This window comes from Amyelois transitella, chromosome 4 (genome assembly GCF_032362555.1).
Source record: "Amyelois transitella isolate CPQ chromosome 4, ilAmyTran1.1, whole genome shotgun sequence".
Lineage (NCBI taxonomy): Eukaryota > Metazoa > Arthropoda > Insecta > Lepidoptera > Pyralidae > Amyelois > Amyelois transitella.
In genome coordinates, this window is record NC_083507.1 from 2,982,513 (window position 1) to 3,000,115 (window position 17,603).

General features: G+C 36.0%; 1 protein-coding gene across 1 annotated transcript in view; it reads right to left on the minus strand.

Annotated features, from left to right (window-relative positions):
- Nucleotides 1-17,603, minus strand: part of LOC106129391 (striated muscle-specific serine/threonine-protein kinase) — a 77,258-nt gene that overhangs the window by 10,158 nt on the left and 49,497 nt on the right. The window contains exon 4 of the mRNA XM_013327940.2: nt 841-938. Within this exon, the coding sequence (XP_013183394.2) occupies nt 841-938 (98 nt within the window). The remainder of the gene's footprint in view (nt 1-840; nt 939-17,603) is intronic.

Consider the following 17,603-nt stretch of genomic DNA (forward strand, 5'->3'; position numbering starts at 1 on the left):
ATACATACGCATTCACATATATCACTTGCCTATTGGCATAAAGAAGAATTCCAAGTTAATAAAACTTTCTCTCGATTTCTCACGCGCAGAAAAGCAGCCGAACCACACCATGATTTTTCTTTGCTACCAGACCAGCTTCCGAGAGATAATCTTACAAATATAACCTGAATAAGTACTTATTCAAGTTATATAAAGGTGATTGTGTAACAAGTCGTTTGTCATAGACTTCATAATTCCCGCATGGTTGACAAGTCGTATTCGCACGAGTTACAATTAGCATTTAATTAACAAAGGCAAGCCGAGCGGCACGGGAGCGTGAGACCATGGTCACAAGTATTATACTGATTATATTTCCCTTAAAACTATTCAATTGGTGTCTCTTAAGGGTGATACTTCTACGTAGTAGGCACTGAAATGGTGTACACTTCCTATCAGCTGGGCGTTATGCAATTAAAATAATAGCTTGGAATAACTTCTATACATGAATAAAATTAATGCAAGGAGGTACTCCTTTCAATACACAAAATTCACCAAGACCGCCATCACATTTCTGATTTTCGTAAATCTAATTGATATTAAGGTAAGGTAAGGATAATAATTCAGAAATAATAGAAAATTGGTCATATTATTTATCCATACGTTCGCTATGTTATTACTTGTAAATAGTTGATTATCTGTTGTTAAATAAATAAAGGCTACGTTTTCCTTGAAATTCAAACGGGTACTTACAAAAAAGCAGGAATTTTAGTTAGGATATTCCCCGCTAGTATATACCTTGATAAATATATCTCAACTACCTTTTGGGTGCCAAATGCTTTACAAAAAAAGAGATACACCTACCATTCCGGAACATTGAGCTTCTGCAGCGATCTTTGTACCCGAAGCTCGTGCTCCGACAGCACGCGGTCAGAATTCTTCTGCAATTCGTTCTCTGGAGGCTGAAATAAACAATATTCTACGTTAAAATAATATTTCTTCTTATAAAAATAAGTATAAAGAAAAAACATATACCTAAGTCAGCGCCCAACTACAACAAGGAAAGCCTGGCAATAATGAAATAAAACAACTTTATGATCGTTAAATAAATTTATTTATTGAAATATTAATTCACATTTACCGGATTATCAGTAAGAATATCATTAGGCGCTAAACAATAAAGTGATCCATGAAATGAAGTGTTAGTTTCAGGACGACTTTTTATTTCATCGCCACTCTCTTCTTCGTTAAGATTCTTCAGCGGGGAGGAATCAATCATTCCTGCTTCAATTTTTAGCGTTTGATGTATTTTATAAATCGCAAATCTAGCATATCCAATAGATTCGTCTTCGTCATCAGACCAATCTGTATTTGCAGCTGCGACCCAGTGCGATCTACTTATAAGCTCTTCCATAGAGCACTCCCCAGTTTTTAGAATGCTGCCATTTATGCCACATTCATTTACTATTTCACTCCATGATTCAAAATAATCGGAATTATTCATATTTTCAGGCTGATTGGTATCTTCAGTATTCATAAAATTTAATTCATTTTCAATTCTTTGGGAGCTATTAATCCCATCAAAATCTTCTATCATCACATCTGAGACGCCATAAATTGATTCATACCAAGAATCATTACGATCGCGCTTCAAAGATTCAAAGTTAAAGCTCACTCTTCTTTGGGATCTTTTTAAAGTGGAACTACTAGGAGCAGCGTCAACATTTAATTGTGGAATCTTATTTCTCTCAAAATCTTCATAATCAGGTAGATCTATATCATCCATATCATTTATTTCCACTGGCTTCTGAATTATTGAACAATCTAATTTAGGAACATCTTGTTGTGAATCTTCTACGGGCATGGGCGGCGGCGGAACACTTTCAAGTAATCTTTGGAAGAAATCGCGAACTTTATCATCATTTGTTTTGAAGTTAGCCGCAGTTAAAGAATTCTCGTTGATCTTATCTCCGACCGATGCAGATCTTTTATTATTGATTGATGTATTGCTGTTTGTCGAGCGTATGCTTCCATTAGATTGTAATGAATTTCTACGCTGTGCTTCAAATTTTCTAACAATAATCTTATTTTTCCATTCGTAATGTTTCATTCGGAATCCATTAACACTTATAGAAGTTTCGTCTTCTGATTCACTTCTTGGTATATCTGGAAACTTGTTGTAATACAGATCTCTTGAGAGAGGTTTAGAGAACACATGTTCCGGTTTTACTTCTTCAAATGGCTCCAGGTCTTCTGTGATCCATATATTGTCTAAGCAATGCCAGTATCGATTTCTTTGCAATATCTCTTCAGTTGTAAGTAGCACTATTGACACCATTTTGAAACAAAGTTACTACCTCCCAGCCAAACTGTTGTCTGTGCATATTTATTTGTAAAATAATCCCTCTAAAGGCGCTTAAGCTACCTTTAATGAGATGTAAACACATTAAAATGTTTTGAAGTTAAATGATTGAATTAGTTAATGAAATGCATATGTAAACAAACAATTACAAAAAAATAACGTAATATATTTACTTACTTTTACTATACTGATATTATGGGCTAAGGTCACCGTGCTATATCACAACTTAATCGTCTTAAACTATTGTAATGGAAATCCAGTTCCAAACTTTAGTGCGAAGCATGGTTCACTGAATCGGAAAATAAGTTTTGGAACAATTTCAAGGGTCAGTTGTTAGGTCCGAAACTTTGAATATAGAATTCATATCGAAGTCAGAACATAACGGGGCTGCAAAATAATAGATATCATGCGTTTTGGGGATGAGGACTCACCCTGGGGTCAGAGGAGGCGAGTAGCGCGCACGGGCCCAGCAATCCTACACTTTCCCAACAAGTCATGTCCAGACCAGGGCCTCGCACTCACGGCCAGTCCGCTGCATATACGCATGTATCCTATTATCGCATCGTAATGCACCAGTGGTTCCGTAATACCGTTACGTAAGTTCTCATATCGCACTGATAAAATACTTGAAAAACAAATAAAGCGCTACAACCAAAGCCTACTGAGCCTCTTAGAGGAAGTGAAGAAGCAAGCTGCAATATCGAAGCGGAAAGCGTTCGCCAATCAAATCTGAATAACGGTTATTGAACGACATATCCAATTACAAGACTGAAACGGAGTGATCGCGGGGCTTCGGAGCTTAGGCTCGTTCTGCGTGGTGGGCCAGTGTGAGGGTCGGCTCTGGCCTGCTCTGGGGTCGGGCTTACGCGTCGGCCACTGCGGGTCTCCGCATGGTACATAGAGGCAGCCGGAGACAGGCGGCCGCGGCGCTGCCTCGGCGAGACTGAGGCGCGGCGCGTGTCCTTGGCCAGCGCGCACGCGTACTCACACCCTTTACTAAGTTTTCTAGTGGCTTCAACAATGCGAACATTGAGATGGTACGGCTCTTCTTAGCTTTGTGTTCGTCGCTAATGCAGGTTGACACGCGACATTCCGTAACGGGGTGTCCACACGTCTCTATTGTCTATGGGAACTCAACCGCTGGATATTGACTTATTGGAAAGAGTAGCAGTGTAATTATTTCGTTTATTTATCATTTTAGTTGATCATAAGTATAAGTTATAGTACAGCGGTTACATGGTTGTGAATCTTTTATAACCAACTTTAATTAGTTTTTATTTACTTGTCCCTTACAAATTTGGAATTATTATAGATCATATAAAAAAGTTGTGCACTTTTAATTTCAGAGGGTGTGGCATTGCGTGACGTGATTGAAATCCAATGACCCAAATTAATAAATAGGAACAAGGTTAACCTAATTGATTTACAGCCTCCATTGTCAATTCAAATATAAGCTGAAATGTAACATGGAAATTCAAATTTAAACTTTTTATTCATTACTAGCTTTCCCCCGCGACTCCGTCCGCGCGGATGTCGGTCTTCGCGTGGATGGTTTATTTCTCCATTTTGAGTAACTCTGACAATGACATCTTATAAATATCTATTGGACCCAATTACGGCTAGGCCTATAATAATTAAGGTGATCCCTCTATTGAGCTACTGCTGTTGAGTTCGCGTTTTGTGGTAAGTAGTCCGGTCAATTTAGACCAAAAAATAAAAATGAAGCTACATTAATTCCCATCAAGCTGAAAATGAGTATAATTGTTTAAAACACATTCAAAAGCATCATTTCAAAATTCCCCATGATTCCGGTTTAAGGAAAAAAATTACCCAAGGTCAAAGGTAAAAAATGGGGTTTTCACGATTTTCTTCAAAACGGTAAGTTTTATCGGAAAATTACCTCAGACATAGATTGTAGATCATAAAGTTATCTATAAAATGGAATCAATATTTTTTTTCAATAAAGCTACCGTTTCTGAGATATAACGATGCAAAAAGTTGCAAGCGTCATAATCGTCTCGTATATACTCTGTGTAGCAGTAATATAAGTAAAAATATTGTTCTGTGGGTAATTTTAAACCCAGTCCCTTCATTTATACTGTAGTGAAACCTTAGACAACATCTGTCTCTCTGTTTAATTGTATACGTGGCTAGGGTCGTATACCTGCTTTATCTAAGAATGCTCAACACATGAAATACCGTTAGTATTTAATAATAGTAGTCCTTGCGGGGATACCGTTGACGGCTATGGACACCACAGCCTCTCATGCCCTAGGAGTGCCGGCCGTTTAGGGCGCCATGCCGCCCTAAATAATATAATCCTCCATGCTCTTGCCTCCATCCATGTTCCAGCCATTCTAGAACTAAACGGTCTGGTTCGGGATGATGCCAAGAGACCGGAAAGTATGACTTTGGTACCCTGGAGATTGGGGCGGCCTTTGGTGTGGGATGCTACTTGTGTCGACACACTTGCGCCGTCTCATCTTCAGGTTACTAAATCTAAGGCCGGTTCTGCTTCATATGAGGCAAAAAACCTCAAAAGGCGCAAATATGTAGGTATCGGTAATACCTATACTTTTGAACCTTTTGGGGTAGAAACTCTGGGACCGGGGGCCTATCTGCCCATCAGCTTTTCCGACAATTGTCGAAAAAGCTGACTGAGGTATCTCTTGACCGGAGGGCTGGAAATTATGTGGCTCAGAGAATCAGCATTGCCATTCAAATTGGCAATGCTGCCAGCCTTTTGGGCACACTCCCGCATGTTGATGCTATGCAAGGGACTGTACAATTTATAAATTAAATTTTAGTTTGTAGTCATCTTTTTTTCTTTCTTTTTATAAGTAGTTTTAGTTTTAATTTGATTTAATTGTAATCTCTATTATTGTGTGTGTGATGTGCCGTGTGGTTCCCGGCACCATTACAAAAAAGAATAGGACCACTCCATCTCTTTCCCACGGATGTCGTAAAAGGCGACTATGGGATAGGCTTATAAACTTGGGATTCCTCTTTTAGGCGATGGGCTAGCAACCTGTCACTATTTGAATCTCAATTCCATCACAAAGCCAAACAGCTGAGCGTGGCCTATCAGTCTTTTCAAGACTGTTGGCTCTGTCTACCCCGCTAGGGATATAGACATGATCATATGCATCTATTATTGCCCTAAGATGATTTTCTTCACTTAGGGTTATTCAAATTTTTTTAAATAATAAATGCGAATGTTAGTCTTGAGTACCACTGCGTAGTAAAAACACGTGTTTATTCTAATCTATTTCAGACTTTTTCAAGTTTAATAATAAAAATGTTTAAAAAAACGCGCTAATAGTACACTACCTCAGAGGTGGCGTGGAATCGTGTGCATATTATGACACTTGCAACTTTTTGCATCGTTATATCTCAGAAACGGTAGCTTTATTGAAAACAATTATTGATACCTTTTTTATAGATAACTTTATGATCTACAATTTATGTCTGAGGTAATTTTCCGATTTGAAAAACTTACCATTTTGAAGAAAATCGCGAAACACCCATTTTTTACCTTTGACCTTGGGTAATTTTTTCCTTAAACCGGAATCATGGGAATTTTGAAATAATGCTTTTGATTGTGTTTTAAACAATTATACTCATTCTCAGCTTAATGGGAATTAATGTAGCTTCGAATGTCTAGATTGACCGGACTAAAGTATTTTTTTCATAGTAATTAGTAACGGCCCGCGTGTGCCGCAAACGGTTCAAGCTAAATCCGACTTTCGGCGCTACATGTTACGGCGCTGAATCCACTGCGGATAACGTAACGTGTGTTCGCGGTTCTACAGAACAACGTCTAAGTTAAGATTTTTTTTTCTTTATATTTTTTCAGGATAAAAAGTATCCTATTTTATGCCCAGGATAATAAGGTATAATTATACCAAGTTTCATCAAAATCGAACCGTTAGTTTTCACGTGATGCCTGAACATACAGACAGACAGACAAAAATTTTTTTAATCACATATTTGTGTTTGGTATCGATCCAGTAACACCCCCTGCTATTTATATTTTCAATATTTTCAATGTACAGAATTGACCCTTCTACAGATTTATTATATGTATAGATTATGTGACATCTGGAGTCATATCTTTTAGTTTCACATTAGTTGACATCGAATAAATGAAAATTAAGTTAAGTGCCGTTTCCAAAGCGTCAGAGCAGAAGAAATGTACAGAGAACTTATTTTACAAATAAGCAAGATTATGAGAGACTTATGACGAAAATTAAATAAGCAACAAAGTAATCCTGAAGAGAATAGGGAACTATGTAAAGATAATAAAAATCATCAAAACAATGAAAATAATATTACGGTACATGTAATGAGAAGTCACAAATACTGCTTGAAATCAATAGACATGGTACAATGAAGGAAAGATAACTGAACAGACTGACTAAGCATACGATTATCTCTATTCTAAACGGTGATTTTAAGCAGTTGGTCGCTAACTTTCGTAAGAAGACGAAATTTTAAAAAGATGGCTTATCTTAGCATCCCCTCATTCGCAGACAATTAGATTGCGCGAAAAATTACCGCTATTTAGCTTTTATTAAAATGTGAAACGAGACAGCGATAGTTTGAAACGCGCGATAAAAACGGCGTCGTGAGTGCCGGGTTACGGGCAGACTTTATATTTTAACGCCTTAGCATACCAGTTGTAATCAAATAAAGCCTCCATAAAGTCAAAGAACCTAAGTATGATTACGACGTTTCAAATTAGTTCGATAAATACTCAAATCGTTCAAAATTTATGGCCAGTGATGTTGGGTTTGATAATCCTAATAAGTTATTCCATTAGGAGTAGTTGGGTAGATTAATCGTCTCGTGACCTTTTGAGAAATGAATGAAATGGGTACAGACTTAATAGCGGGGTATAGACTATTTAAGTGTATGTCTGAAAATATCCGAAACTAAAAATGTTTCTGTTTTTCCAGTTTGCCAGTAGTAAATTTTCCAGTAGTAAAGAAAATATATACTAAGTTGCGAATCCTAATCTCAACTGAAATTATAAATGCGATATTATGTAAGTTTATTTATGTGTAGCCTCTTCATAGTTAAACTACTGAACCGGGTTTGATAAAACTTAGTACAACAAATATTTGGCTTAGACTTTGGAAAGGGAAAAACGGGAACGTTAACACGGGCGGAGCTGTGTGCGAAAGCTAGTTATGAAAACATTCACAGAATTAACATTACCTTCAAAATTTCCCCACGATTGACCATTAAATACGAATTGTGTATAGACTAAAATTGACCGATTATTATAAAAGAAATGTATTACCTAACACTGAGTGAAAGTGAACTGCCAACAAAGGTTTTGTGACACGCAATTTGAACATTATTAGGTTATAGTTTAAAGTCATTCAGTGGAATAAATAAACGTCTAGTTTATTTTTTGGCTGTTCACTTTCTATCACGTAATATCGTTAAAAGTTAAAAAAAAACTTTATAAAAACTATATTACTTAAGCGTGCTACGAAGCTACGTGAACGTAGCATCGGACTGTAACCCGTAGCTTCGTAGCATAATATCGTAGAGACAGCTAGAAAATTTTGTTAAAAAGATGTATGTTTTTTTCTGTTTTTCTAAAAATCTATTGGATAGATTATTAAGCTCGTAAGGCAAGAAAATCGAATTGCATTTTTGAGATATTCACAAAATTGTGAAAATTTTAAGAGTTCGCGAGATTTAAGTTCGCAGTGGACAACTTGCATGAAAAATTATTATATCAATCATGAAACAAGCGCTTTATTGTTAACCGTTTTCAAAAACACTTTCCTTAGAGCAACAAATTAGCAAGTGCTCTAGGTGTATGCAGCTGGAAGTGCTAATAGGCACAATTTGCGCCTCGCCCTCTAATGAGAGTCGAGTTACTTGTAATTGTCGCCTCGTGATGAGACGGATTTCACATTGGCCGAGGGGAATTTCTCATTTTTTATTTGTAAATAAGACTGACTTAGAAAAAATTGTATTTGCGTAGAAGTGCGTTCCAATCTTGTATACCTGTGTCCCGTTTGCGTGAGCGAGGATTGAGGAAATCAGATTTTTTTTTTATTGTGACACATAAAAACGCTTCTGATTTAGTTTTTGTAGGAGCCTGCCCATGTAGAATCATGGTGCAATGACTGACTGACTGACTGGAAGGGATTGCATTAGCGATAAGTCCGCCTTTGTACCATCTCTATCTGTTTTGTATGTTTTACTCTTATGGTGCAATAAAGAGTTTTATCTATCTATCTATCAATGTAAGTACCTATCATCAATCGACACAATATTAGTACATTTATTATTTTATATACCTACTTGTATAATGTTAGTATGTTACAACGCTTGATCTCTTAAAACCCTGTAGAGTGTATCTACACTTCAGTTTTTTAATTGCAGTTTCATTTTTCGCTAACACTCATACTCACAAGAATCGCTCGACCATTATGAATAAGACTTTGTCTCATGGACAAATGCAAATTAATTAATTGTCATATCTGGTTATTACGTGACATAGCATCGGTATGACTGAATATGAATAAACATACCTACTTGCTAACTAATTTTCTTAAAATTGAAAGTTCCACGCTCATACTTTTCGAAATCATTTTTCTGTTGTCATATTATTTTTTCTGAAAATTTGTGTAAAATACATAGCATATTTAGAAAAGAATACTACATCCAGTACGAACCAGTCAGATATAGATTACGGCTTTACAAACAGCGCAGTATGCTTTTATATTTTCTCTTTTTTTATTGATCAGGTCGACCGAAACGATAGAGCGAGAGAAAAGATAAGTAAGAGATTATTAAACGTTCGTGAAAAGGCCGACGGCAAACGACAAACCTACATTTTTATCCGTTCCATTTGTTTCCAAACTGATGCGCTGGCGCGAGGCCAAGATCGAACCACTTCTCGTTTCTCTTTACGACGTCTCAGGTAAACTACCAATCCATGTACACAGATTGAATGTTGTAATAAGAATAAAGCAAACAAATTCAGGTGGACCGCTCCATCTCTTGGATGTCGTAAAAGGCGAGTGTAAGGCTTATAAACTTGGGATTCTACTTTAAGGTGATAGGCTAACAGCCTGTCACTATTTTAATCTCAATTCTATTATTAAGCGAAGCAGGTGAACGTGGCTTACCAGTCTTTTCAAGACTGCTGGCTCTGTCTACCTCGCAAGGGATATAGACGTGATTATATGAATGAATGAAATTAAGGTAGGTGTTTCTGTTTCTAAAGGAATGTTTTAAGATAAAAGTCATAGACGATAAAAAAAAATATGTTAGAGATTTAAACAATTTAAAAATAACCTATCCATGCACTTTGTGCCCACATTTAGTCTACTGGCAACGAGAAATTCAAAAATTCTTTACAGCCATGTAGACGAAACAATTTGTGTTATATGATCACAATGGCGTGACGATGTTCAAAAATTTTACAAAATGTAAAAGAAATTCGCAAAAAAAACTTTACCTATCAAAAATGCTAAATTAATACAGAAACATGTTAATTTGTGCGGTCTTAACACAAACGCAAATAAATACACGAGCGCTTCCATAATTTTTAACTTAGTTGAAAGTTACGTCAGTCGCGGCACGCTATCTTATCTCACGCTAACAGTGTTAAAGGAAAATAAACCCTTAATTGGAGTACATTGCCCTCGCAATGAAAACGGATGGCAAGTGCAAGGTAAATGCAAATACATTGGGCGAGTGAAATGGTGAGTACTTTATACTAGTTGCTCCACATTCCACTAGCCACGACAGCGTTGTGGAATTAGAGAAGTTGGTGAACAAAGAAGTTGGTGAGTTCGTATGTTCATGTTTTGATTAGAAACGAAAATTGGAAAGCTTGATACGAGTGATTTTCAAATGAGTTGTAGTAGTTTTAATAATTACCCGTATTATTTTAGATCATTTGTTTATTCTTTTATCTTTAATTCAAGGATTGGATATTGTAAATTTAAAAAAGTGACTCTAAATGCAAGTTTTCAGGATAAACTTTCGGTGATAGCATGCGATATACCAGCTACGTGAGGCGTAAATTGTGTCAGCCCTCTTTATTATAAGGAATTAGAAATACAGAACTAAATGATATTAAATAGGTTTTGTAGGGAGTCACTAGTCAAGGGGAAAAGGAGAACCCTCACATGATTGAGTTCGTTTAATTGTAAGGTTGTAGATGTGATGGTATAGTGGTTCTCAACGAGATTTATCGTCAAGAAAACGATCTGCTGTTTGGTTCCCGGCACCAATACAAAAAAGAATAGGACCACACCATTTCTTTCCCATGGATGTCGTAAAAGGCGACCAAGGGATAGGCTTACAAACTTGGGATTTTTTTTAGGCGATGGGCTAGCAACCTGTCACTATTTGAATCTCAATTCTATCACTAAGCCAAATAGCTGAACGCGGCCATTCAGTCTTTTCAAGACTGTTGGCTCTGTCTACCCCGCAAGGGATATAGACGTGACCATACGTATGTATGTATGACCATATGTATGTATATATCAATCAAATGATTTTTATTTGCTGTAAGCTGATTTGGCATAAAGTCAGTACTTGCTCGATAAATAAGTCAACTTTCCCAATGTACACCTTTTCTAATAGCTCGATAGGTTCTTACGAGTCATGGTGATAAACGATGGTAGCTAATAGTGGTGGGCTTGCGGCGTCATGGTGAATGCTAATGGTGGGTTCAGATTGGGAAGTGCCAGATATCAATACGGATCGCAATTTGCATATTTCACAAGACTTAGAAAGTATATATAACTGTAAAACTCAAACAACTCTTCCGCAGTGCCGTGTGGTTCCCGTTACTTTGAAATAGGACCACTCCATCTCTTTCTCATCAATGTCGTAAAAGGCGAATAAGAGAAATGGCGCGGTTCATTAAGGCGCATTTATCTAGTGCAAGGTTCCATGCTGGTCTAGTAGTGAAGAAAATATAAAGTTCATGCGTCTCTTTACATTCAGAGTGTAAAAGTCAATCAAGGGAAAGGTTTATAAGCTCTTTTGCTCTTTTTATGCCATAGGAACCTGTCACTATTTGAATCTCAATTCCATCGTAGGCGGAACGTGGCCTACCAATAAGTTCAAATTCCAAACTTTTATTCATTATTATGGGACACTTCAACATCACTTAATAATTGTTATATCTTTTGGTTTCACAACCGCTTAAGTTTACTGCCGCTTCCAGAGCAGAAAAAGCGGTAAAAAACCTGCAACCTGCACTGCAGCATTTTCTTCAACAACGTCAATTTCATATTTTCGAGATTGTTAGCTCTGCCTATCCCGCGAGTGGCAAAGGCCTGAAAAGCTAAGTCACGTGATCTTATATATAAAAGTTAGCGTCTAATCCATATCCTGCCATCTGTCCAATCTATCTAAAGTGGGTGCGGCGGGAAAAGCTAAATTGGATTAAATTGACCACGATAGAGAACCATTTGGAAATACTGGACTAACGATGAGTGATGTCTATTGGAAACTAAGTCATTGGGAGCTGAAGAGTTAAATCGAAGTGATAAATTAGAAAGACAGGTCGTGTTTACATTTTCCTATTCGATTGATTGTGTAGGGTAATGTTGACTGATCGACTTAAAATTTCTTTAGCAAAAATAATCAAAGAGGTGTCTGAGAGATTTCGATTTTACATACAACGTGAGTTCATACATACATATGGTCACGTCTATATCCCTTGCGGGGTAGACAGAGCCAACAGTCTAGAAAAGACTGAATGGCCACGTTCAGCTATTTGGCTTAATGGTAGAATTGAGATTCGATAGAGACAGGTTGCTAGCATATCGCCTAAAAAAGAATTCCAAGTTTGTGAGCCTATCCCTTAGTCGCCTTTTACGACATCCATGGGAAAGAAATGGAGTGGTTCTATTCTTTTTTGTATTGGTGCCGGGAACCACACGGCATCAATACATAAGTTCATATCTTAAGAATACATATGTACTTAAATACATAAATCATTTCTCTTTCAAGGAGAGGTAGGCAGAGACTGAAATATGTATGCTCGCCACTTGCCAGTATCCCTGCATACTTCTTAGGGGCACATGTAATTTTGATAAATCATATACCGTCATATCTAGTGTTACGTTGCGTAGGTCGAAAAGCGTACTTAAAAATAAATACAAATCATCTACCTATAAAAAACAAAGTTATTTATCGGCCACGATTAACAAGATCATCAGTCATCGTAAAAACTGAATGAAGTTGTTACGATGTAAACAAAAGTAAAAGTTCAAAAAATAACATTAAGTGTTGGTGGACGACGTCGTTTTCAGTGCAACCGCTTTTAGAAGTCTATTTTTAAACCAGGATGGAACTATCCATACAAATGGACTAATAGTTAAGAGAGTTTTGTGTGTTTGTAAAATAATTAATTCTGAGTACATAACAGAATGGCAAAAATCATAGTATGATACCAACAATTATGCACAATAGTGGACTTTCTTCCATAATTTGAAAGTATTTTTATATATTTTTTCTAAAGTTAAACTTGTTTATTTCAAACGAAAAGCTTAAAAACAAACATATTTATATAGAAATTAAGCACAGCGAGTAGACTTGAAAAGCATTGGCTTCTTTTCTTTACGGAAATTCCCACCGGAGCAAAGCCACGAGAAACAGTCTCGATAGAAACGTTAAAATGGTAGAGAAAAGAAACAAATTTAGATCTAAACGGTGGTCTGGTAGGAACGCCTATTTAATTAAGTGAATGACTTTATTTCGATTGAGACGGGTTGGGATCCGTCGGATGGTTACGGGCTATTTTGGACAGAATGGAGGTGTAATTGAATAAAATGTTTGCTCAACTGCTCTCGGAGTGTTATAATTTAAAACCGGGTACGGATACAATCATTTTATCACACCTATCTAACAAATAGGACTAAACATTTTGGTAAAAGTATCTACCGTTTGAATTATAGCTTTAATTGAGACGTCGTCGTTAAAAAAATGCTGTGATGTACATTTCGGAAGCTTTGATTTTAACGTCAACAACATCAAGTAGAAAGCAGAATATTATGAGACAAGAGAAATGCTATCTTGTATTTAAAACTGTATGAATGACGTGACGATTGATGAGTTTTTTAAGCAGTTGGTGTCAAATAAAAGTCAGAATTAAAATGCAATGTTTTAACATTATGGTGACTGTTATATGTAAATGCTGTTTGTGAATGGCCATCAGTTGCGACTGCTATGATTATATCCAATATTGGGAAATAAAAGAGTCTAAATGTGACTTTATTTTGGGAGGAAAACGTTTCTTGGCACGAGTTACCGTTGCACAACTCCGACGACGCGAATTAAAAATTACTTCGGTGGATTGCATACTTTATTATTATGCGGTTGGGAAAATTACATTTCGCCGTAACAGTCATCTCTAGTAATGTTAGTTTTTTTATAATCTTACCGCAACATTACCTTCAGCTTTAATGCACGTTTTTGTCGAAAATTATTTAATGAAAATTTAAGCTTACACAAATAAATAACAGCGGTCAAAGATGTTACCTTCTCTGCACATTGGAAAGGAGTGTTTTAGTATTTTTTAAACCACAGGTTTAAAGTCTTGAAGAGTGAGGCGTTTGATTGTGGTAAATATTTTATCTAGATTTTGTGTTTGTTCGTTTAAGTATGCAGAGCTGGGTTAGTAGATTTTTTTGCTTGTAATCTCGTCACGCTTTATATGTTTAACCAATCTTTGTAAAATTTCCAAACGCAATTTGGGAGTATTATTAGTATGACATACATATATGGAAATTGGAGTGTTTCCTTGTGATTTGGGATAGAACTCCTTTTGATAACAAGTGACTGATGAAATGTTTCAAGTTAGCTATTTACGTCTAACAAGAAAAAAGAATAATGTTATCGTCATCTTAATGGCGCGTTTGTATCAGTTACTGGGGAGGTACTCAAGGTCCACCTAAGACCGAATAGTCAAAAGGTGTAGTACTTTTTATACTAACCCGTCACTATTACCATTCCCTTTTTATAAACATTTTATTCAAAACTAACGAGACCGCAAAATAATTCATGTTTTCCGCATCCTTCAAGACATAGCGTTTTATATTCACCTGTAGACTGAAAGGGTCCATTGAACGAGCGGGGCTGAATGCACCGCAAAATGAACGCCGGCTGAATGGCTAATGCCTGGCGGGTGAATGGGATAGGATGCAGGGATTCTGAGTGTTACTGTCCTCTTTCTCGCTTTTATATTCAGCTTATATTTTCCTTCAAGGTAACTACATATATCTAACTTTTTATATTTTCCTACAAGGCTGAGGAGAGTATCCCTAACTAATATTATACATGCGAAGTGAAAAAGTGAAATTTGGTATGCATGTACCAAAAATATTTACTCGTAATTTTTTTTTGAAGTCTTCCTCTGTATGTAATTTATAATGCTACCCGAGCTAAGCCGGGGCAGGTCGCTTGTCGATCCATTATATATATATAATACCTCTTATATCATGGAAAGACTATATATATATTTGGCTGAACTGGTTATTTTGCTACGGGCTGTTAGACAAAGTAGCATTAATTACTACTAGAACTTATTAATATCTTTTATGACGCCTGCCATGCAAGTACATACTCATTGCACAATTTGAGATATTTAATTAAAACATTGCCGTTGTAAAAGCAGATACTAAATTGGATGAAAGGGCACTCAGCGACACTCGGTTAATCCAATTTACTGGCTGAACGGAAAATTAACTCTACAGTCTGCACTCAGCACGGGTATTTTACATACAAATGATGTAAATATATCATTGTTGTTTATAGTCACACAGAGTTAAAAGGTGAAAGTTTGCATTCTCGAAAATTTTCTTTTTGTAAACAATTTTTATTAGTGAAGACATATAATTGGCTTTTAAATCTATATTTCATAAGCTAATGATTGTAAAACTTGCTGTTGATCATCCAAATATATAAAATAAAAGAAAAAAATATATTTTGTATGGTATAAAGGAATTTCTAAAAACTTCACGGCGTTTCTATAGCAAACTTTAGATGGAGATCGCGTCGACTTATTTATTGGCTTTGTCTAAAATATAAGCTGGGTAAGTAGTGCGTTGATCATACCCGACACCAGAAGAAATAGATAAAATAAGAAACTGCTAGACAGGTGAAAATGCTGCTTATCTGCCGTAAATATTTACCTGAAACAAAATGAGAAGCATAGTTAGTTTTATGTTTATAATTAAAATCCGAGGACTTATATATACTTAATGGGAATCTATCAATGTCCTTTTTAAAAGCTCTCGAATATACAAACGCTCGATTGTATTTTAATATTTCCATTGTCCTAAATATTAGAAAAGCTGATGTTTTCCTTTTTTTTAATTGGATAGGTACATAAACATAAATAATATTATTTGCGTAAAAATTGTCGAAGAAGGATCTTTGTTACATATTAAGGTAAGTTTCCTCGTATTAAGCTAATGTATACATACATTCGGCAATAATACTATACTATGTAAATTCTGACAAGTATATCCCTGCCATACTCTTATTGGGGAAAGGCTGGCGCTCTGAGGTACAAACTCCACTCAGTTCAGAGTTCAGACGCCAGTCTCTCACAATATTACTTTCTTTAATTTATTACTTGTATTTCAGCTCATTTCAAGAAGAAAAATTGTAGAGATTGTAGAGAGATATAAAGTTTTTTTTTTATTGGCACTTCGGCAAGTGTTTTGTCAATTGTCTATAGTGATGCTACACGAATTTGCAATAGACTAGTATGCATATTGTTAGCAAAACCAGTATCAGCTACCGACACCGTACTAACAACTATCTATTTACTGAATATGGCTACTCTCAGACGCAACGGATTATGCCGTAATCGAATACTTCCTTTCTCAGCTGAGTAATGGGTGCCTATAGAATATGCCTGGAAGCTGTGCCAATATTACACTTACTGGAGAGCTATTTTCGAATTTACTGCCAGACTGGAAATATGCGAGACGCGTATAGTATTAAACAATTCTAAAACGATCGACTCTTTGATATTGTACAATGGGAGAACTTTTAGAGCGTATATAAGGAGTATAGAACTTTGAGCGTGTCACTAAGTAAAAAATTCAAATTCGAAATTTTTATTCATTATTATGGGATATTCAATAACTTTTGATTTCACAACATTGGTTGACATCGAATAAATTGCTTAAAATTAAGTTTACTGCCGCGTCAGTGCAGAAGAAGCGGTAACAAACTGCACTGCAGCTCAGGTTTTGTAAATGGAATTCTAATGGAAAGTTCAGAAATTCGTTTAAAATGTTTATAATTTTTCTAGAAATGGTAAAATATTAAACCTGTGTAAACCACATGATGATAGATAATTATTTAAATGTGCAGTTTTCCTTCGAAAAATATGTAAACGAGCAAAATAGCATTTTTATATACCTAAGTTTCAAACATGTTTTTAAATCAAAAGTAAAGTACTTATGAACGGTTAGTGGATTTTGGGTAGGTATTTACTGTAAAATATAAGTAGTTGCGTTTAACCCATAAAGGTTCGAATATATTTTGGGGCTAGCTCAATCTGTGTGATTAAAAAAAGCCAACAATTTTTTTCTTCTACTTTATTTCCCTATACACGTTAACTATTGTGATTAAAATAATATACCTACCCATTGTGAGTTTTCAGTTAGATAACCTAGACAGTAGACGCCATATGGCGGATTGCGAAATATTGCGAACCAGATTGCTAGTGTGGGTTGTAGCCCACAGACTATTTGTGGGATCTTAGTGGCTATGAGCAGACTAAACATTTGATGGAGTAGGTAAGTATACATACATATGGTCACGTCTATATCCCTTGCGGGGTAGACAGAGCCAACAGTCTTGAAAAGACTGAATGGCCACGTTCTGCTTTTTGGCTTAATTGAGATTCAAATAGTGGCAGGTTGCTAGCCCATCGCCTAGAAAAGAATTTTGTAAGCCTATTCTTTTTTGTATTGGTGCCAGGAATCACACGGCACAGTATATTTTTTTGAAATACGATCAGAATGAAGCTTGAATAAAGCAATAGGTGCACTGTACTCTTTTACTTATATTTTAAAACGGTTTCTTATCCAAATGTTACTTGTGTGAATATTTAATAGAAATTTTTAAAAACGAAGCGAAATAAAAAAAATATCATTCTTAATTCAAATGATCTTTTGCCAACAACTTTCGAGAGGCATCATAAAAGCAAATTACTAAAGCTAGTTTATCTCATCTCGAGAACGCGGCCCCC